General features: G+C 50.4%; 1 protein-coding gene across 49 annotated transcripts in view; it reads left to right on the forward strand.

Moving 5' to 3' along the window:
* Positions 1-21,423, forward strand: part of LOC310903683 (uncharacterized protein) — a 29,474-nt gene that overhangs the window by 3,376 nt on the left and 4,675 nt on the right. For 11 of the 49 annotated variants that reach the window (XR_014587707.1, XR_014587711.1, XR_014587712.1 and 8 more), the window contains exons 5-28: positions 344-667; positions 3,455-3,510; positions 3,673-3,723; positions 3,853-3,903; positions 4,005-4,054; positions 4,427-4,518; positions 5,139-5,338; positions 5,449-5,512; positions 5,653-5,707; positions 6,059-6,159; positions 13,702-13,812; positions 13,931-13,983; positions 14,066-14,113; positions 14,217-14,267; positions 14,354-14,490; positions 14,624-14,745; positions 14,864-14,956; positions 15,116-15,169; positions 15,270-17,288; positions 17,465-17,552; positions 20,661-20,860; positions 20,962-21,096; positions 21,180-21,230; positions 21,360-21,419. Coding sequence is in view for 23 of the 49 variants with exons in the window: in XM_083847378.1 (XP_083703504.1) it covers positions 14,434-14,476; positions 14,624-14,745; positions 14,864-14,956; positions 15,116-15,169; positions 15,270-15,296 (339 nt within the window). In the remaining 26 variants the exon portion in view is untranslated. The other 38 variants (XM_083847378.1, XM_083847380.1, XM_083847377.1 and 35 more) reach the window with 33 other exon arrangements.

Here is a 21,423-nt window from a genome sequence, read left to right on the forward strand (position 1 = left end):
TGATAGAGACTAAAACCTCCTGGGTGAAATGTTTACCGCTTGCACTATTGAATATCCGGACATAGCCCCGAGCCGATGTCGGAATCTCACCTTTTGAAAGGCTGTATGGTATGCCTTATGATTTAGAGATGCCATCTGATCACCCCCAGGTACAGGATATCCAATTAAAACCTCATTTAATACAGCTTATGAACCGACGGAGGGAGTTGCAAGCGAAAGGCTTGGTGGCTAGATATAGCAATCCATAGGACACAACCTGGCGATAGGGTTCTAATTAAGACATGGAAAGAAACGTCTTTAACACCACGGTGGGGAGGCCCCTATGTTGTTTTACTTATCACAGAGACGGCTATCCGGACGGCTGAGAAGGGGTGAACGCATGCCAGTGGCGTGAAAGGACCGATCCAGGAAAGCGAATGGGAAGCGGTCGCAGGCCGTGATGACTTAAAGCTCACGTTGAAACGAACTCGATAAGTATGGTCTAACTGTCTATGTATCGTAAAAAGGAGGAGAGGGGACCCTGTTTGATCAGAAAAAGGTCGCGGTTACCTGAGAAACTCCCCTGAAGAACACTGCTGCTGCCGAGAAGAACCTGTACCTTGTAGTTCGCTGCAACCGAACCGACAAGCGAGGCAGAGAGTGAAACGGTGGGGAATTACGTGGCCAGGTAAAGAACTCTGGAAAATGGGCCCTAGCCATTTTTTTTTTTTGTGATACATAGTAATGGGTACGATTGTTTACACTGTTCCTGGGTCTGCGCACCCTCACAAACCTTTTAAATGGAGCCTGATTAGATGGGAAGATCACCATGTTGTTCAGCAGATAACTACTGCTGGGGGACTGATAGGGGAGGCATCATCTATATAAAGAAGGAAGAGACTAAGAGTCCCCAACGGGTGGGACGAAATCAGAAACTGTCGGGGAGTGTTTTGAGGATTCAGCCTACACAAGCTTTTAGAATGCTAACTCCTTGTTGTGGTTTAACCCGGCTGGCAGCTAAACACCACACAGCCATTCGCTCACCCTCCCCCCTCCCTCTCTGGGATGGGGGAGAGAAATGGGAAAGTGAAGCCTGTGAGTTGAGATAAAGACAGTTTATTAAGACAGGAATATAATAATAACAATAATAATAATAGTGATAATGATAATAGTATTAATAATAATAATGTGTAAGAAACAAGTGATGCACAATGCAATTGCTCACCACCCGCTGACCGATGCCCAGCCTATCCCCGAGCAGCCGGCCCCCCACCCCGGCCAGCCACCCCTATATATTGTTTAGCATGACGTCAGATGGTATGGAATACCCCTTTGGCCAGTTTGGGTCAGCTGTCCTGGGTCTGTCCCCTCCCAGCTCCTGCTGCACCCCTAGCCTGCTCGCTGGCAGGACAGAGCGAGAAGCCGAAAAGTCCTTGGCCTGGTGTAAGCACTGCTCTGCAACAATCACAACATCAGCATGTTATCAACACTTTTCTCAGCCTAATCCAAAACATAGCACCCTACCAGCTACTATGAGGAAAAATTAACTCTGTCCTAACTGGAACCAGGACACTCCTAATAGCCCTAAACCACTGGAGGTTGCTAATAAATCAGTAAACCCGGAGTACGGGATTAGAAATGAAGGGGTGACCGGGAATAACATATGGAGAATCGTGAATGCTAGTTATCAGTTGTTGAATCAAACAAATCCAGACGTGCCTAGACCTTGCTGGTTTTGTCTTGATATAAGGCCCCCATATTACGACGCCATTGGGGATCTGGGAGAGACCACCCGTTCAAACGAAACCGATCCCCCACAATGCAATTGGGGAAGGGATGTAGGAATAACGTTAACGGAAGTAACTGGGAATGGCAGATGCGTAGGCACGGTCCCTGGTGAGAAGTTCCATCTATGCAATATTACAGAAAATGTTACACAATTAGACAAAGAAAAATGGTTAATACCAGCAGATAACACCAGATGGGTATGTTCGTCTCTGGGGGTAACTCCATGCTTATCTTTGAAATTGTTCAACTCGTCTCATGATTTCTGTGTACAGGTAGTAATTATCCCAAGGATTCTTTACCATTCTGAGGAGTATATGTACATCCAACATGCTATGGCAAAAAACCACTTAAGGAAGAGAGAGCCTATTACGGCTCTTACTTTAGCCACTCTGATGATTCTGGGGGCTGCAGGAGCCGGAACTGGAATTACCTCTCTGGTAAAACAAAGCCAAGAATTTACCTCGTTACGCATTGCTGTAGATGAGGATTTGGCCCGTATCGAGCAATCTATATAAGCTTTAGAGAAATCTGTGCGATCCTTATCTGAAGTAGTACTACAAAATCGTAGGGGATTAGATCTGATTTTTCTACAATAAGGAGCATTGTGTGCAGCCCTACGAGAGGAGTGTTGTGTATATGCTGATCATACTGGAGTGGTAAGGGATACAATGACTAAATTGAGAGAAGGGCTAGAAAAACGAAAAAGGGAGAATGAAGCCCACCGAAACTGGTACGAATCCTGGTTTAATTACTCACCTTGGCTCACTACACTGCTATCAGCTATAGCAGGACCTTTGTTGCTGCTCATATTTACACTAACTTTTGGACCACGTATATTCAATCAAATAATCACAATTGTAAAAAACCGATTAGAGGCAGCTCAACTTACGCTTGTGTGTGCGAAATATGAATCTCTTGAACAGGAGGAGGATGACGCAGCAACTTTAATATTGAGCAAACAAGTGCTTCAAAAATTCATCAATGAACAAAATATGTTAGAAAAAGAAAAAGGAGGGAATGTGATAAATTAGCGGGTGTTTGTTCATTGTCTTTAAAAAGAATTCAGAGAATCTGCTGAGAAGACAAGGTTTTGCAATTTATGACCTTGTTGAGGGGGAAGACTAAGCAAGTAGATAGTGGGGAGGGGGTGTTGGATAAACGTCCTTGGTAAAACAAAGACTGTGAAATACTGTTTGCTGCTTTACTACCCTTGAACACGAGCACAACGCATGATCATTGAAAGAAACAGAACGAACTGCACAGCTTCAGAAGATTCAACAAGTCCTGACAAGCCGAACTTGGGTGCTGACAAGCCGAACTTGGGTGCTGACAAGCCGAACTTGGATGCTATAAAACGGCGGCACTGAAAAGGGAAAGTTGCGTGCTGTGATGGAGCGGAGGCTCCCCAGCCGCCCAGCGCTGTTTTGCTTGTACCTGCTTGCTTAATAAATAAATTATCTTCGATAGACCAGAAAATTGCGTGGTCTCGCTTATAACATTAAACAATGTAGCTTGTGCAGTGTGTGTTGTGTGGCCCGGGCGGAGTTTGCCGCGGCGCTGTGAGCAAAGAATCTCAGTTCGAGCTGGTGAGCAGCTGAAGTAAAGGAGCTGGGAAGAGAGAGGTATTGCAGCAGGTACGCTGTGGCTGTGAGGTGCCTCAGGGTGTGCTTTTCTCTCGTCTCTGCAGGGGCTTCGTGCAGTCTTGGACAGGGAAATCCCCGTGTCACGGAGCAGTGAGGGAAGGTGAGCATGTTGTCAGCCTGGTGATCCCTTATCTGAAGCGAAGGGAAGACATTCAGGTGTTTCCCTCTGAGGGTCTGAGGTGAGGCTGTTTGGGACAGAGGAGCAGCGTGGCAGGTGGTGGCTTGCAAGCACAGCGATCATTTTGTCCTTCTGTGTTCCCAGGTGGCATGGGTGATGGTGGCCGTTCCTTTCGAGCTTGGATCTAACTTGCAGGTACAGAGGCAAGTGGACTGCTGTTTTGAAACGAAAACATTAAATATGGGGTGACTTCTGTTGTTGAGGGATGGGTGCTAATGCTGTCAGCTGAATGTTCATGGTCTGACTGTGTTTTCCTTTGTTCAGGCTGAAACGCAGTGTGCAGTACAGGACGTCACTGCCTCTGGAGTGACTCTGGTGAGTGATGAACAGAGGTAGGTGTTATTTTTGGGGTGCGGCTGTCGTTGCAATTTTTTTTAACTACATCAAATAGAGTAAAATTCCAGTTTCTCTTTTAGAGGTGCTATAGGCGGCTTCAGAGAACGGGTGGAAGCATCTGCCATGTGGGGTAGGTAAGCAGCTGAGGTAAAGGAGGGGATGAGGGTAACTGTCCTGAGGGTGCAGTGGCTTTTGCTGCTGTGGTTGCTTTCTCTTCTGCTTATCAGGTGCCACAGGCAAGATGGGCTGTGATAGGCTTTAGAATAGGAGCAAAGCAGGTCACTGCAATGCTGTTTGGTTCCTGAGGCAGGTGTTGTAGAGGAGAAAAGCTTTCAATATTCAAAGCTGAAGCCAAAACATGGGGATTGTTGCTTCTAGAAACAACCCAGTTCTCTTGTCTGCACCCTGCATGCTCTTGAGCTAAGCCATATAAACAGATACATAAACCACAGGTGTTGCTTCTCCTCTTTCTACTTTGTGCTTTGCCCCTCCCCTTTCCCAGGTGATTGGCTTTGGGTCCCAGGCAGGGCCTAGTGGTAATTGAGTCGCAGGCATCCCATCAGAGAGCTCATTATGCCTGGGCTGCACTTTGGGGTAAGTGCTTTGTTTTTCCTTCAGTCAGTTGCAGGGGTCTTTAGGTGGGTCAGAGTCTACAGACTGATGCGTTTCGACGTAGAGACTGGTACGCCCATCTTTGTGGGGTAACAACTAGTAGGACCTGTTACAGTAAACCAATCTAGTAATAGGTGCCTGTATTGCATGCAGCTCTTCTTCAGGTGAGTAATTGTTATAGCATGTTTATGGATAGGATGTCAATGTTACTTTGTGTGTTTGCTTTGTGGTTCTGGGTCCCTTATGATTTCTGCAGAATTAAGGCAAATATTATCTAAGTTACAACCTTGGTGGCAAAGTGATGGAGCAGGGTTTAGGGTTAAGTATCATCGAAGCTCCCTGTGTAAGCATGTGTCTGAAAAGAGCAGCAGTAGGCGTGTAAGGGGTAGTCTTTATCAGGGTTAGGGACAGTTTGTTATAGTTTTGGAGCTTTTGCCTGTGGTTTGTGTGGCTGTAGGGTCTTTAGACGTTGCAGCCTTCTAGTTTTTAAGTGCTTGGAATTCACGTAATAGAGGTGTGCTTAGGAGGTGTTGCCGGCTAACTTGTTTTTGGGAAATGGTGGGGTACGGTTCCTTTTTTTTGAGTTAGCTTTTAATCTCTAGGTATATCAAGCCATTTGCATAACTGTCCAGAGGCTTCACAAGGAGCTTCAGAACGCATCAGAAGGGGCTTGACCGCATAAGTGCAGTATTACGGAGAGACTGAGCAGGGTCACCGTTCTCATCTGTAAAGGAGAAGTCTGTGATTACCCCTGTTGGGGCTGCTGTGCATTCATGGCCTTTTGGTATTTGTGGACCTGAGGGTGTGTGTTTTTTTTTTCTGGCTCTCGTCTCTGTGTTTGAGTCCTCTGCAAGGAGCTGTACTGTTTGCGTGTCCATCACGGATATGACCTCCTCTTTTTGTTTCTTGTAGCCCAGGGCATGGGCACGGACACTTGAATGAGGCACGAGGGTGATGCATCTCCTTGGGATGTTAGGTGAGCGAAGCGGTGGTACTGGGTTGGGGAACGTGGGTCTGGGGCTTCTTGGCTGTTGGGGTAGGGGAGGAAAGAAGAGGAGTGGGTATAGACTGTTTTGTGGATTGTCATTTTTGTTTGTTTTTTCTCCTTGGTCTAAGCCACGTGACCTTGGCTCAGCACAGTAAATGGAAGTGCTGAGCCTGGATCGGGAAGGTGAGTGGAGAAAAGTTGGGAAAAGGGCATTGGTTTTGGTTTGGTAGTCTATTGGTCCCACCTCTGGGTGACTCCTCTTTTCCGGGGACGAAGAAGATACTGGGAACATCCTAGTTGGCCTCTGTGGTCCACCTTGAGGATGGATTGTGACCCCTGAGAATTAAGTCCAGGGGCAAATACCGTGTGTTTGGGGGTGGTTGGCAGGGGAAGGCGGGCAGTTGTCTGGAGTTGGTCTATCTGACTTCAGTAGCAGAACAGGTCAGTGGACTACTGTTTTGTTTTTGAGGTGGGTGTTTCACTGGAAGAAGTTTGGCTGGTGTGCCAGTGCCCGATGGCACTTTATTTCTGCAGGTGAAGAGGAGCCTCGTGCCGGAAGCAATGTCCTGGCTAGCCTTCGTGTTCCTTGATGAGGATGGAACCTGCCTCCCATCATTCCCAAGCTAAGTTGCGGGGCAAGTGCTATGTTTGCTTTCGGGTTTTGAATGCACACATAGGGCGAGGGTCTGTGCTTTTAAGTCATTACTGTGGATGGGGCCTTTTAGGATTGATCACGGTCAGACAGTGTGTGGGGGCGTGGGATTCTGTCAGGTAGGGCTTGAGCACGTGCCAGGCAGGGCAGTTCCAGCTTGGTGTCTGTGTTCTGTGTTGTCTGTGCTGTGCTGTTGCTCCTGGTGCTTGGCAGGCCCTGGGGAAGCCGTCCTGAGGGTGTTGAACACTTGACCTCACTGGAATAATGCTGATGCTCAAACGGAAGCTGGGCATTTCTTGTCTTGCAGTGGGAGCCTAAAGAGATCATTTCTTCTGTGCGTGTAATTTTTTTGTATCAAATGTTTCTTGATGCGATTATCATATGTTACACGCTCCTCAGGTCTTGATATCCTCATTGCCTTTTTCCACTGGACGGATTAGATGGGCAACTTGTTAGCCACACCAAAGGTCCTAAATGCTTGTTTCATCATCGTAGGGCTGATCTGAGCACTTCTTGACTTGCAGTCGCAGCTTAAAGCGCAGATGTGTTTCAGGTCTTGTGCATCATATTCTGTTTCAGATGGCATCTGTTTCCATCCTCGCTGTTGCGGAAGTCATGTGGGCTTCATCAGGAGCTCTGTCTTGAGAGTTCATTTCCGAAGCATTTTTCTTCTGGGGTTTGCACTCCCCATCCTTCTGGTCTCTTGTCTTAAAGGCAGGCTTTTTATGCCTCCATCATCCCAGTTCTGGCAGTTGCTTCCAGTCGCATGTCGTGACATTTGAATCTCTCCTTGGGTCTGCTGCAGGGCACCTGTTCTGACTTGCTGTATGGCTTCCCTCTGGGAGTCCTTTTTTTGCGCCTTGTGTTCTGTGTTTTGTTCGTAATGTTTGTAGCGTGCCTGTGTGTTTGGCCTGCAGCTGTCCTGCCTGGCAGTTAGTGATGGTAGCTAACGTGGCGGTGTACTAATACATTGTCCGGACTGTTTTGGCAAAGACATCCGGTCTGCCTCTGGGCACGTACTGAAGGGCAGCTGGCACAGAGTCATCTCTGTGGTGTTTGGCAAATGTGGAGGGGGAGACTTGAGCTGCTTGCGAGCAGCTGTTTGCATAGTGCTTGAATAGTGCTAGAGGAGAGGTCTGTCATTGAATCTTGAAAGCTCGCAGATACGGGGTTTTGATTTTTTGTTTGTATTTCGTTCCCCTCCCCAGTAGAGGGGTAAACCTTAGGAGGAACCGGTCACAGGAAAGAGCTCCTTTTGGAACTGTCAAGGACTCGGTAGGCAACCCGGTGACTGGCTTGATCTACTTTCCAGGTGCTGAGGCAAGGGGGCTGCTGTTTTGAAATGATAAAATTAGCCATGGGGTCCCTTGTGTTGTTGAGGGATGGGTGCTAATGCTGGCATCTGAATGATTATCTTCTGACTGTTTTCATTTGTTAAAGCTGAAACACAGCGTACGACCTGGGGCTTTGTTTGTTATAGTCTTGGAGCTTTTGCCTGTGGTTTGTGTGGCTGTAGAGTCTTTAGACGTTGCAGCCTTCTAGATTTTCAGTGCTTGGAATTCACGTAATAGAGGCGTGCTTAGGATGTGTTGCCAGCTAACTCGTTTTTAAGAAATGGTGGGGTACGGTTCCTCGACCGCATAAGCACGGTAGCATTACCAAGAGACTGAGCAGGGACCCCTTTTTCATCTGTAAAGGGTAAGTCTGTGATTGCTGCCATCTGGGCACATTTTTGTGCCCATCACTGCAGTTAGTTTACTACATCAATTAGAGTAAAATTCCAGTTTGTCTTTTGGAGGTGCTCTAGGTGGCTTCAGAGAACGGGTGGCAGCATCTGCCACGTGGGGTAGGTAAGCGGCTGAGGTAAAGGAGGGGATGAGAGTAACTGTCCTGAGGGTGCAGTGGCTTTTGCTGCTGTGGTTGCTTTCTCTTCTGTTTATCAGGTGCCACAGGCAAGGTGGGCTGTGATAGTCTTTAGAATAGGAGCAAAGCAGGTCACTGGAATGCTGTTTGGTTCCTGAGAAAGGTGTTGCAGAGGAAAAAGGTGGTCTGGCGTGGCAGCTCCTGATGATGGTGGTCGTCTTCAGTAGGTGAAGCGGTGCCTGAAGCCCCATCCCGTGGAGCCTGAGCACGCTTCGCTGAGGATGAAGCCTGCTTTCCAGCAGTTCCCAAAACTGTGTTGAGGCTGAAATGGTGTGTCTGTGTTTGGGCTGGGGTTGCACCTTGGTGAGTGTAGGGATGAGTTTTAAGTTGGTGCAGCAGAGGGCCAGGCTCCGTTGTCCTGTAGTGTGTTTTGACCCATCAGCATAGCCTTTTGGTTTTCAGATTGCCTACTCAAGTACGTGATTTTTCCTGCAAGTGATGTTATTACATGGAATTGATTTTTTTTTTTGTTTTGGCGTGTGATCTGTTATGCTCCCAGATTTTTCTTTCTTTGTAAAGAAAGGTTTGAGCTAATTCCAGCTGAAAAAAATTCAGTTGCTTGGTCGTATTGTCCTTTCAATATTCAAAGCTGCAGCAAAAGCACGGGTATTGTTGCTTCTAGAATCACCCCAGTTCTCTTGTCTGCAGTCTGCATGCTGTTGAGCTAAACCAGATTTAAAAAAAAAACAACACAGTAAACAGAAACAAGAAACAAACCACCACAGCTGTTGCTCCTGCTCTCTTTCTACTTTCTTGTGCTTTGCCCCTCCCCTTTCCCAGGTGATTGGGTTTGGGTGCTGGGCGGGGCCAAATGGTATATGAGCCCCAGGTATGCCATTAGGGAGTTCATTGTGCCTGGGCTGCTCTTTGGGGTAAGTGCTTTGTTTTTCCTTCAGTCAGTTGCAGGGTTCTTTGGGCAGGTTGGAGTCTATGGATTTCTAGATTTTAAGTGCTTGGAAATCACTTACTAGAGGGATATTTAGCAGAGGTTGCTGGCTCACTTGTTTTTGGGATGGTGGGATCCACTTGTGTTTTTGGGTTATATTTGAATCTCTAGACGTATGAAGCCACTTGTGTAACTCTCCAGAGGACTAAAAAGAGCTTGATTACACACTACAAGAGGCTTGACCACGTAGGCGCAGTATTACCAAGAGACTGAGCAGGGTCGTATCAGAGTTACCTTTTTCATCTGTAAAGGGTAAGTCTGTGATTAGCCCTGCTGGGGCTGCTGTGTGTGCATGGCTTTTTGGCATTTGTGGAGCTCAGTTGTTTTTTTTGTGTGTGTATGGTATTACTTTTTTTTTTCTTTTTAGAGCCAAATAGTGTGCGCGCTGAGCGTGTTTGGCAGGAGGAGGTGGGGAATTGTCTGGCAGGGGAGCTGTTCAGGACTGGTAGGTTTGGTTTCTAGGAGCGTGCGGCATCCTTCCTGTGCGATGCCACTGATTGTTGGGCAGGAACGTTCCAGCTCATGTGTCTTAAACAACGTAGCTTGTGCAGTGTGTGTTGTGTGGCCCGGGCAGAGTTTGCCGCGGCGCTGTGAGCGAAGAATCTCAGTTTGAGCTGGTGAGCAGCTGAAGTAAAGGAGCTGGGAAGAGAGAGGTATTGCAGCAGGTACGCTGTGGCTGTGAGGTGCCTCAGGGTGTGCTTTTCTCTTGTCTCTGCAGGGGCTTCATGAAGTCTTGGACAGGGAAATCCCCGTGTCACGGAGCAGTGAGGGAAGGTGGGAGTTTTATCAGCCTGGTGATCCCTTATCTGAAGCGAAGGGAAGACATTCAGGTGTTTCCCTCTGAGGGTCTGAGGTGAGGCTGTTTGGGACAGAGGAGCAGTGTGGCAGGTGGTCGCTTGCAAGCACAGTGGTCATTTTGTCCTTCTGTGTTCCCAGGTGGCATGGGTGATGGTGGCCGTTCCTTTCGAGCTTGGATCTAACTTGCAGGTACAGAGGCAAGTGGACTGCTATTTTGAAACAAAAACATTAAATATGGGGTGACTTCTGTTGTTGAGGGATGGGTGCTAATGCTGTCAGCTGAATGTTTGTCTTCTGACTGTGTTTTCCTTTGTTCAGGCTGAAACGCAGTGTGCAGTACAGGACGTCACGACGCGAGCTACCTCTGGAGTGACTCTGGTGAGTGATGAACAGAGGTAGGTGTTATTTTTGGGGTGCGGTTGTCGCTGCAGTTTTTTTAACTATATCAAATAGAGTAAAATTCCAGTTTCTCTTTTGGAGGTGCTCTAGGTGGCTTCAGAGAACGGGTGGAAGCATCTGCCATGTGGGGTAGGTAAGCAGCTGAGGTAAAGGAGGGGATGAGAGTAACTGTCCTGAGGGTGCAGTGGCTTTTATTGCTGTGGTTGCTTTCTGTTCTGCTTATCAGGTGCCACAGGCAAGGTGGGCTGTGATAGTCTTTGGAATAGGAGCAAAGCAGGTCACTGGAATGCTGTTTGGTTCCTGAGACAGGAGTTGTAGAGGAGAAAAGCTTTCAATATTCAAAGCTGAAGCAAAAATAAATAAACCACAGCTGCTGCTTCTCCTCTTTCTACTTGTGCTTTGCCCCTCCCCTTTCCCAGGTGATTGGCTTTGGGTTCCAGGCAGGGCCTAGTGGTCATTGAGTCACAGGCATCCCATCAGAGAGCTCATTCTGCCTGGGCTGCTCTTTGGGGTAAGTGCTTTGTTTTTCCTTCAGTGAGTTGCAGGTTTCTTTAGGTGGTTAAGAGTCTATGGACTGATGCGTTTCCAAGTAGAGACCGGTACGCCCATCTTTGTGAGGTAACAGCTAGTAGGATCTGTTAGAGTAAACCAATCTAGTAATAGGTGCCTGTATTGCAAGCAGCTCTTCTTCAGGTGAGTAATTGTTATAGCATGTTTACGGATATTGTGGCAATCTTACTTTGTGTGTTTGCTTTGTGGTTCTGGGTCCCTTATGATTTCTGCAGAATTAAGGCAAATATTATGAAAGTTATAACCTTGGTGGCGAAGTGATGGAGCAGGGTTTAGGAGATAAGTATCATCGAAGCTCCCTGTGTAAGCATGCATCTGAAAAGAGCAGCAGTAGGCGTGGAAGGGGTGGTCTTTTTCAGGGTTAGGGACAGTTTGTTATAGTTTTGGAGCTTTTGCCTGTGGTTTGTGTGGCTGTAGAGTGTTTAGACGTTGCAGCCTTCTAGTTTTTAAGTGCTTGGAATTCACGTAATAGAAGTGTGCTTAGGAGGTATTGCCGGCTAACTCGTTTCTAAGAAATGGTGGGGAACGGTTCCTCGACCGCATAAGCACAGTAGCATTACCAAGAGACTGAGCAGGGTCACCTTTTTCATCTGTAAAGGGTAAGTCTGTGATTACCCCTGTTGGGGCTGCTGTGCATTCATGGCCTTTTGGCATTTGTGGACCTGAGGGTTTTTTTTTCCTGGCTCTCGTCTCTGTGTTTGAGTCCTCTGCAAGGAGCTGTACTATTTGCATGTCCACCACGGATATGACCTCCTCTTTTTGTTTCTTGTAGCCCAGGGCATGGGCACGGACACTTGAATGAGGCACAAGGGTGAGTGGACGGCAGTGTGGGCCCTGAGTTGGTCAGTGGATTGTGTTGGTCTGCTTTGCCTGTTATGCAGGCTTTGGAAGCACCTTGCGACAGCAGAGTACATCTCCTGCCACGCTCCTGAGGCGCGCCAGGCGTCAGCGGTTCCAGTTCCTGAAATGCTGGAGATGCTCGGAGCACAAGAGGAGCTGGGAGCGTGATGCATCTCCTTGGGATGTTAGGTGAGCGAAGCGGTGGTACTGGGTTGGGGAACGTGGGTCAGAGGCTTCTTGGCTGTTGGGGTAGGGGAGGAAAGAAGAGGAGTGGGTATAGACTGTTTTGTGGATTGTCTTTTTTGTTTGTTCTTTCTCCTTGGTCTAAGCTACGTGACCTTGGCTCAGCACAGTAAATGGAAGCGCTAAGCCTGGATCGAGAAGGTGAGTGGAGTACAGTTGGGAAAAGGGCATTGGTTTTGGTTTGGTAGTCTATTGGTCCCACCTCTGGGTGACTCCTCTTTTCCGGGGATGAAGAAGATACTGGGAACATCCTAGTTGGCCTCTGTGGTCCACCTTGAGGATGGATTGTGACCCCTGAGAATTAAGTCCAGGGGCAAATACTGTGTGTTTGGGGGTGGTTGGCAGGGGAAGGCGGGCAGTTGTCTGGAGTTGGTCTATCTGACTTCAGTAGCAGAGCAGGTCAGTGGACTACTGTTTTGTTTTTGAGGTGGGTGTTTCACTAGAAGAAGTTTGGCTGGTGTGCCAGTGCCTGATGGCACTTTATTTCTGCAGGTGAAGAGGAGCCTCGTGCCGGAAGCAATGTCCTGGCTAGCCTTTGTGTTCCTTGATGAGGATGGAACCTGCCTCCCATCATTCCCAAGCTAAGTTGCGGGGCAAGTGCTATGTTTGCTTTCGGGTTTTGAATGCACACATAGGGCGAGGGTCTGTGCTTTTAAGTCATTACTGTGGATGGGGCCTTTTAGGATTGATCACGGTCAGACAGTGTGTGGGGGCGTGGGATTCTGTCAGGTAGGGCTTGAGCACGTGCCAGGCAGGGCAGTTCCAGCTTGGTGTCTGTGTTCTGTGTTGTCTGTGCTGTGCTGTTGCTCCTGGTGCTTGGCAGGCCCTGGGGAAGCCGTCCTGAGGGTGTTGAACACTTGACCTCACTGGAATAATGCTGATGCTCAAACGGAAGCTGGGCATTTCTTGTCTTGCAGTGGGAGCCTAAAGAGATCATTTCTTCTGTGCGTGTAATTTTTTTGTATCAAATGTTTCTTGATGCGATTATCATATGTTACACGCTCCTCAGGTCTTGATATCCTCATTGCCTTTTTCCACTGGATTAGATGGGCAACTTGTTAGCCACACCAAAGGTCCTAAATGCTTGTTTCATCATCGTAGGGCTGATCTGAGCACTTCTTGACTTGCAGTCGCAGCTTAAAGCGCAGATGTGTTTCAGGTCTTGTGCATCATATTCTGTTTCAGATGGCATCTGTTTCCATCCTCGCTGTTGCGGAAGTCATGTGGGCTTCATCAGGAGCTCTGTCTTGGGAGTTCATTTCCGAAGCATTTTTCTTCTGGGGTTTGCACTCCCCATCCTTCTGGTCTCTTGCCTTGAAGGCAGGCTTTTTATGCCTCCATCATCCCAGTTCTGGCAGTTGCTTCCAGTCGCATGTCGTGACATTTGAGTCTCTCCTTGGGTCTGCTGCAGAGCACCTGTTCTGACTTGCTGTCGCTGTATGGCTTCCCTCTGGGAGTCCTTTTTTTGCGCCTTGTGTTCTGTGTTTTGTTCGTAATGTTTGTAGCATGCCTGTGTGCGTGTTTGGCCTGGAGCTGTCCTGCCTGGCAGTTAGTGATGGTAGCTAACGTGGCGGTGTACTAATACATTGTCCGGACTGTTTTGGCAAAGACATCCGGTCTGCCTCTGGGCACGTACTGAAGGGCAGCTGGCACAGAGTCATCACTGTGGTGTTTGGCAAATGTGGAGGGGGAGACTTGAGCTGCTTGCGAGCAGCTGTTTGCATAGTGCTTGAATAGTGCTAGAGGAGAGGTCTGTCATTGAATCTTGAAAGCTCGCAGATGTGGAGTGTTTTTATTTTTCTCCAGTCCTAGATAAACCTTAGGAGCAACCGGTCAAAGGAAAGAGCTCCTTCTGGAGCTGTCAAGCTCTCGTTCGGCAGCTCGGTGACTGTCTTGATCTACTTCTGAGGTGCCGAGGCAAGTTGTCTGCTGTTTTGAAATGATAAAACTAGACATGGGGTCCCTTGTGTTGTTGAGGGATGGGTGCTAATGCTGGCAGCTGAATGATTACCTTCTATGTTTTTGTTTGTTAAAGCTGAAATACAGCATACAACCTGGGACGTCACACCCAGAGCTGCTTTTGGCAAGGTGAGCGATGAACAGATGTAGCAGTTACAGTTGGTTTGCGGTTTTCATTGTCACTCGAAGTGTCCCCTCTTTTCTGTTTTAGAGGTGTTGTAGCTGGCTTAAGAGGGTAGATGGAAGCATCTGCCTCGGGGTAGGTAGCGGGTAGAGGTAAGGCAGCAGATGAGAGTAACTGTCCTAGCTGTGCTGTGGCTTAGGATGCTGCCTTAGCCTATGCTTTTCTTCCTCTTTCACAGGTGTCTTGCACAGGCTCAAAGGAGCAAACTGCATTCTGAAGAGCTGCTTAAGTAGGGGGGCTGGTCATGAGCTGGGTTGGAGCGGAATGGCCAAGTAGCACGAGGTGACTATGAAAGGTCTCTGTCTTGCTTTGCAGGTGCCATGGCAGGCTCTTCACAGAAGTGGCTGAGGATTTGAGATGAGGCCGGAGAGTGACAAGGAGCAGCACGTGCAGGGATGGTTTCCAAGCGCTGCGTTTGCTTTCTCTTCTGTTTATCAGGTGCCACAGGCAAGGTGGGCTGTGACATCAGTCTTTAGAATGGGAGCAAAGCAGGTCACTGGAATGCCGCAGGGCATCTGAGAAGGGTGTTTTAACAGGAAAAGTTTGTCTGGCATGGCGGTGTCTGATGGCAGTGTGTTTCCACAGGTGAAGAGGTGCCTGGAGCCCCATCTCATCTAGCCTGCACGTGCCTTGAGGATAAAGCCTGCTTTCCAGCAGTGTGGAAAGCACCACCAGTCCGTGGTGCCGGCCCGGCCGAGTTGGAGCATGTGAGCAGCTGAAGAAAAAGAGCTAGTGAAAGAGAGGTATTGCAGCAGGTAGGCTGTGCCTGTGAGGTGCCTGAGGATCTGCCTTTTCTTTTTTTTCTTTTGTGGGTGCTTCCTGCAGCCTTGGAGAGGTGAATCCCCACATTGTGGAGTGCTGAGGAAAGGCGAGAGGGTCGTCAGCCCAGTCAGTGTCCCTAAGCAAGGTCCCCCTAAGGCAAGTCCTTGAAGTGTTTCCCCTGGTTTAGCAGGTGCTGCAGCAGGCCTTCCTCAGAATCTGCTGAGGGTCTGAGGTGAGGCTGGGTGGGATAGAGGAGCAGTGTGGTGGGTGATTACTTGAGAACACAACGATCATTTTATCCCTTTGTTTTCCCAGGTGGTGTGGGTGATACTGGCTGTACTGTTGGAGCTTGGACTCAGACAGGAACGGGTGAGCACAACCATATGTTGCTTCAGTGGTAGTCAGTATTGCGGAGGAGGTGGGCATCAGGGCCGGTGTGCTAGTGAATGCTGGTACGCTGTTTTTGCAGATGATGATAAGCCTGGCCATGGACTAAGATGTCTCTCAGTGTCTGTGCATTTCTTGAGGTGGAGGGAATTTACCATCCAGCAATCTGAGAGCTAAGTTGAGGGGCACCTGGTATTTGCATATGTGGTGTGGCTGATGGGAGCTGGGAGCCAGAGCAGCATGGAGCCAGCCGGCTGAATATACTTGGTGCCACTGTGAGGGTGGTTCAGGCTGGGTCACCTTCAGGCTGCTTGAGGCTGGGTCACCAGGCTAATAGAAGGAGCAGGGGGTATTTTGTAGTGTGAGTGTATGTGCCAGGCAGGACAGTTCCCATCTGTTTATTTGTCTTGTAGTGCTGCTTCTGCAGTGTGTGTTCTGTGTCATGCACTCCTCGGGTCTTTGTGTCAAATGTTTCTTGATGTGATCATCATGTTACGTGCTCCTCAGGTCTTGATATCCTCATTGCTTTTTGCACTGGACAGACTAGAAAGGCAACTTGTTAGCTGTACCAAAGGTCCTAAATGCTTGTTTTGTCATCATGGGTCTGATCTGAGCACTTCTTGTATTGCAGACGCAGCTTAAAGCGCCGATGTGTTTCAGGTCTTGTGCATCATATTCGGTTTCAGATGGTATCTGTTTCCATCCTCACTCTTGCAGAAGTCATCTGGGTCGCATCAGGAGCTCTGTCTTGGGAATTCATTTCCTAAGAGATTTCTTCTGGGGTTTGCACTCCCCATCCTTCTGGTCTCTTGTCTTAAAGGCAGGCTTTTTATGCCTCCATCATCCCAGTTCTGGCAGTTGCTTCCAGTCGCATGTCGTGACATTTGAGTCTCTCCTTGGGTCTGCTGCAGAGCACCTGTTCTGACTTGCTGTCGCTGTATGGCTTCCCTCTGGGAGTCCTCTTTTTTTTTGCGCCTTGTGTTCTGTGTTTTGTTCGTAATGTTTGTAGCGTGCCTGTGTGTGTGTGTTTGGCCTGGAGCTGTCCTGCCTGGCAGTTAGTGATGGTAGCTAACGTGGCGGTGTACTAATACATTGTCCGGACTGTTTTGGCAAAGACATCCGGTCTGCCTCTGGGCACGTACTGAAGGGCAGCTGGCACAGAGTCATCTCTGTGGTGTTTGGCAAATGTGGAGGGGGAGACTTGAGCTGCTTGCGAGCAGCTGTTTGCATAGTGCTTGAATAGTGCTAGAGGAGAGGTCTGTCATTGAATCTTGAAAGCTCGCAGATACGGGGTTTTGATTTTTTGTATGTATTTCGTTCCCCTCCCCAGTAGAGGGGTAAACCTTAGGAGGAACTGGTCACAGGAAAGAGCTCCTTTTGGAACCGTCAAGGACTCGGTAGGCAACCCGGTGACTGGCTTGATCTACTTTCCAGGTGCTGAGGCAAGGGGGCTGCTGTTTTGAAATGATAAAATTAGCCATGGGGTCCCTTGTGTTGTTGAGGGATGGGTGCTAATGCTGGCATCTGAATGATTATCTTCTGACTGTTTTCATTTGTTAAAGCTGAAACACAGCGTACGACCTGGGACTTCACGACCAGAGCTGGTTTTGGCAAGGTGAGCGATGAACAGATGTAGCAGTTATTTTAGGGGTGCGGTTGTCACTGCAGTTACTTAACTACACAAAATACAGTTAAAGTCCTGTTTATATTCCAGAGGTGTTGTAGCTGGCTTAAGAGAGCAGATGGAAGCATCTGCCTCGAGGGCAGGTGAGGGGGCAGAGTAAGGGAGCAGGTGAGAGTACCTGTCCTAGCTGTGCTGCGGCTTTGGATGCTGCCGCGGCCTATGCTTTTCTTTTTCTTTCGCAGGTGCCTCGCACAGACTCAGAGGGGCCAAGCTGCACTCTGAAGAACAGCACGAGAAGGGCAGGCTGGTCGTGAGTGGAGCAGTGGAGCAGAATGGCCAAGTTGCGCAAGGTGACTGCGAAGGGTATCCATCTTGCTTTGAAGGTGTCATGGCAGGCTCTACACAGAAGTGGCTGAGGATTTGAGAAGAGGTTACAGAGCATCAAGGAGCGGCACGTGCAGTGACGGTTTCCAAACGGTATGGTTGCTTTCTCTTCTGTTGGTCAGGTGCCACAGGCAAGGTGGGCTGTGACACTAGTCTTTAGAATCGGAGCAAAGCAGGTCACTGGAATGCCGCGGGGCATCTGAGAAGGGTGTTTTAACAGAAAAAGCTTGTCTGGCATGGCAGTGCCTGATGGCAGTGTGTTTCCACAGGTGAAGAGGTGCCTGAAGCCCCATCCTGTCTAGCCTGCGCACACCTCGCTGAGAAGGAAAGCCGCTTTCCAGTAATTCAGAAAGCCAAGTTACATCTCGGCCTCGAGCATCTGGGGCGTGTGCCTGTGCTTTTGGGCCTGTCTGTAGCATTTGGCACCTGCATTAGTACTTGCTTGGCATATGTTTAGGCTTTTGGGGCCTGTGTCTTGGGGGGGTTGTGGAGCTGCTTGTACACCTTTGGGGCTTGCATCTGGGGGGGGGCGGGGGTGGGAGTTGCTTGAACACCTTTGGGGACTGTGTCTGGGGGGGTCAGGGCCTGCATCTGGGGGGGTTGGAAGCTGCTCCTACAATGTAGGGATCTGTATCTGGGGGGGTTGGGAGCTGCTTGTACACAGTATGGGCTTGCGTTTGGGGGTGGGTGTTGGGAGCTGCTTGTACAATGCAGGGATCTGCATCTGGAGGGGGTTGGGAGCTGCTTGTCCACCTTTGGGACTTGCATCTGGGGGGGGTTGGGAGCTGCTTGTACATCTTTGGGACTTGTATCTGGGGGGGGAGTTGGGAGCTGCTTGTACACTGCAGGGATCTGCATCTGGAGGGGGTTGGGAGCTGCTTGTCCACCTTTGGGACTTGCATCTGGGGGGGGTTGGGAGCTGCTTGTACATCTTTGGGACTTGTATCTGGGGGGGGAGTTGGGAGCTGCTTGTACACTGCAGGGTCCTGCCTTGGACATGGTTTGTAGCTGCTTGTACAGCTTTGGGGTCTGCAGCTGGGAGGGGTTGTGAGTTGCTTGTACATGCTAGGGGCTTCCCTCTATGGGGCTTTGGGGCCTGCCTGGGGGGGGGGGGGTTGGGAGCTGCTTGCACACCCTTGGGGCCTGCCTCTGCGGGGGCTTGGTGCCTGTGTCTGGGGAGCGGGGGGGTTCAGAGCTGGTTGTACAATATAGGAGCCTGCGTTGGGGGGGGGGGTTGGGAGCTGCTCGTACACTGGAAGCCTGGGTTGGGGGGGGAGGTTTGGAGCTGCTTGTGCACCTTTGGGGCTTGCCTCTGGGGGGGGGGTTGGGAGCTGCTTGTACACTGTTAGGGCCTGCCTTGGGGGGGGGGGTTGGGGCATGTGCCTTGGGGGTGGGGTTGGGAGCTGCTTCTACGCTGTAGGGGTCTGGGTCTTGGGGGGTTGGGGCTGTTTTTACAGCTTTGGGGCGTGCCTCTGGGGAGGGTTGTGAGTTGCTTGTACACGCTAGGGGCTTCCCTCTATGGGGCTTTGGGGCCTGCCTCTGGGGGGGGGGGGGGGTTGGGAGCTGCTTGCACACCCTTGGTGCCTGCCTCTGCGGGGGCTTGGTGCCTGCGTCTGGTGAGTGTGGGGGACGGGGTTCAGAGCTGGTTGTAGCGTAGGAGCCTGCGTTGGGGGGGGGTTGGGAGCTGCTCGTACACTGGAAGCCTGGGTTGGGGGGGTGGAGGTTTGGAGCTGCTTGTGCACCCTCGGGGACTGCCTCTGCGGGGGCTTGGTGCCTGTGTCTGGGGAGTGGGGGGGTTCAGAGCTGGTTGTACAGTAAAGAAGCCTGCGTTGGGGGGGGGGGGGTTGGGAGCTGCTCGTACACTGGACGCCTGGGTTGGGGAGGGAGGTTTGGAGCTGCTTGTGCACCTTTGGGACTTGCATCTGGGGGGGGTTGGGAGCTGCTTGTACACCTCTGGGACTTGCATCTGGGGGGGGGTTGGGAGCTGCTTGTACATCTTTCGGGCTTGCATCTGGAGGGGGTTGGGAGCTGCTTGTACACTGTTAGGGCCTGCTTGGGGGGGGGGTTGGGGCATGTGCCTTGGGGGTGGGGTTGGGAGCTGCTTCTACGCTGTAGGGGTCTGGGTCTTGGGGGGTTGGGGCTGTTTTTACAGCTTTGGGGCGTGCCTCTGGGGAGGGTTGTGAGTTGCTTGTACACGCTAGGGGCTTCCCTCTATGGGGCTTTGGGGCCTGCCTCTTGGGGGGGGGGGGGGGGCTTGGGAGCTGCTTGCACACCCTTGGGGCCTGCCTCTGCGGGGGCTTGGTGCCTGCGTCTGGTGAGTGTGGGGGACGGGGTTCAGAGCTGGTTGTAGCGTAGGAGCCTGCGTTGGGGGGGGGTTGGGAGCTGCTCGTACACTGGAAGCCTGGGTTGGGGGGGGGAGGTTTGGAGCTGCTTGTGCACCCTCGGGGCCTGCCTCTGTGGGGGCTTGGTGCCTGTGTCTGGGGAGTGGGGGGGTTCAGAGCTGGTTGTACAGTATAGGAGCCTGCCTTGGGGGGGGGGGGTTGGGAGCTGCTCGTACACTGGACGCCTGGGTTGGGGGGGAGGTTTGGAGCTGCTTGTACACCTTTGGGGCTTGTATGTGGGGGGGGTCGGGTGCTGGTTGTACACCTTTGGGGCCTGCCTCTGGGGAGGGAGGGTGGGGAGTTGCTTGTACACCTTTGGGGCCTGTGTCTGGGGGGGCTTGGGGCCTGCGTCTTGGTGGGGGGGGGGGGTTGGAGCTGGTTGTACACCTTTCGGGCTTGCATCTGGAGGGGGTTGGGGCCTGCCTCTGGGGGGGTGGTTGTGAGCTGCTTGTACACCTTTGGGGCCTGCGTCTGGGGGGGGTGGGAGCTGCTTGCACACTGTTAGGGCCTGCCTTGGGGGGGGGGGGGGGTGGTTGGGAGCTGCTTCTACGCTGTAGGGGTCTGGGTCTTGGGAGGTTGGGGCTGTTTGTACACCTTTGGGGCGTGCCTCTGGGGAGGGTGTCTGGTGTTTGGGGGCTTTTCTGTAGCGTTTGGGGCTTGCATTTTGGCTTTGGGATGTGTCTTGAGCTTCTGGGGCCTAGCTGTAGTGCTTGGGGCCTGCATCTGGGGCTTTTCTGTAGCATTTTGGTCGCGTGTTTGTGATTTGGGGTCTGTATCCAGGGTTTTGCCTTTTTTGTAGTTTTCAGCTTCATGTCAGTTTCTTTGTCGGTTTCCTGGGGTTGGGGCAGTTTGGGGTTTGGATCATTAGTCAGTGTCATTAGCGTCGGGGGGTTGATATGAAGGGTTAGGGTTGTGGTTAGAGTTGTTAGGGTTAAAGGGAATAAGGATTTTAGGGTAAGGGGATCAAGGTTGTGGGAATAAAAATGTTTTTGCACAGAGTTACATTGTTTAGAGGGAAGGAAGGTGGTGTTGAGATATGCTTGCAGTGATAAGAAAGCTTACCAGACAACCTTGTGAAATGCAGACAACCAGAATCCTTAGAGCAATTGGTTGGAAATCACGGTGTAAGAAACATTACCACCTCAAAGAGGAAAACAGTCAAGGAAAAAAGAAAATTGACTTGTAACAGGCCAGCAGCTGTGTATTTTCAGTGAAGTACCGGATAGATTGTGAACCTGGATTACCCAGTCAATGGGGAAACTGAAGCGAAGAATCTCAGAGCTGGTGAGGAGCTGAAGTAAAGGAGCTGGGAAGAGAGAGGTATTGCAGCAGGTACGCTGTGGCTGTGAGGTGCCTCATGGTGTGCTTTTCTCTCGTCTCTGCAGGGGCTTCGTGCAGTCTTGGACAGGGAAATCCCCGTGTCACGGAGCAGTGAGGGAAGGTGAGAGTTCTATCAGCCTGGTGATCCCTTATCTGAAGCGAAGGGAAGACATTCAGGTGTTTCCCTCTGAGGGTCTGAGGTGAGGCTGTTTGGGACAGAGGAGCAATGTGGCAGGTGGTCGCTTGCAAGCACAGCGGTCATTTTGTCCTTCTGTGTTCCCAGGTGGCATGGGTGATGGTGGCCGTTCCTTTCGAGCTTGGATCTAACTTGCAGGTACGGAGGCAAGTGGACTGCTGTTTTGAAACGAAAACATTAAATATGGGGTGACTTCTGTTGTTGAGGGATGGGTGCTAATGCTGTCAGCTGAATGTTTGTCTTCTGACTGTGTTTTCCTTTGTTCAGGCTGAAACGCAGTGTGAAGTACAGGACGTCACGACGCGAGCTACCTCTGGAGTGACTCTGGTGA

The sequence above is a fragment of the Anser anser genome (genome assembly GCF_964211835.1).
Source record: "Anser anser genome assembly, chromosome: 8".
Taxonomy (NCBI): Eukaryota; Metazoa; Chordata; class Aves; order Anseriformes; family Anatidae; genus Anser; species Anser anser.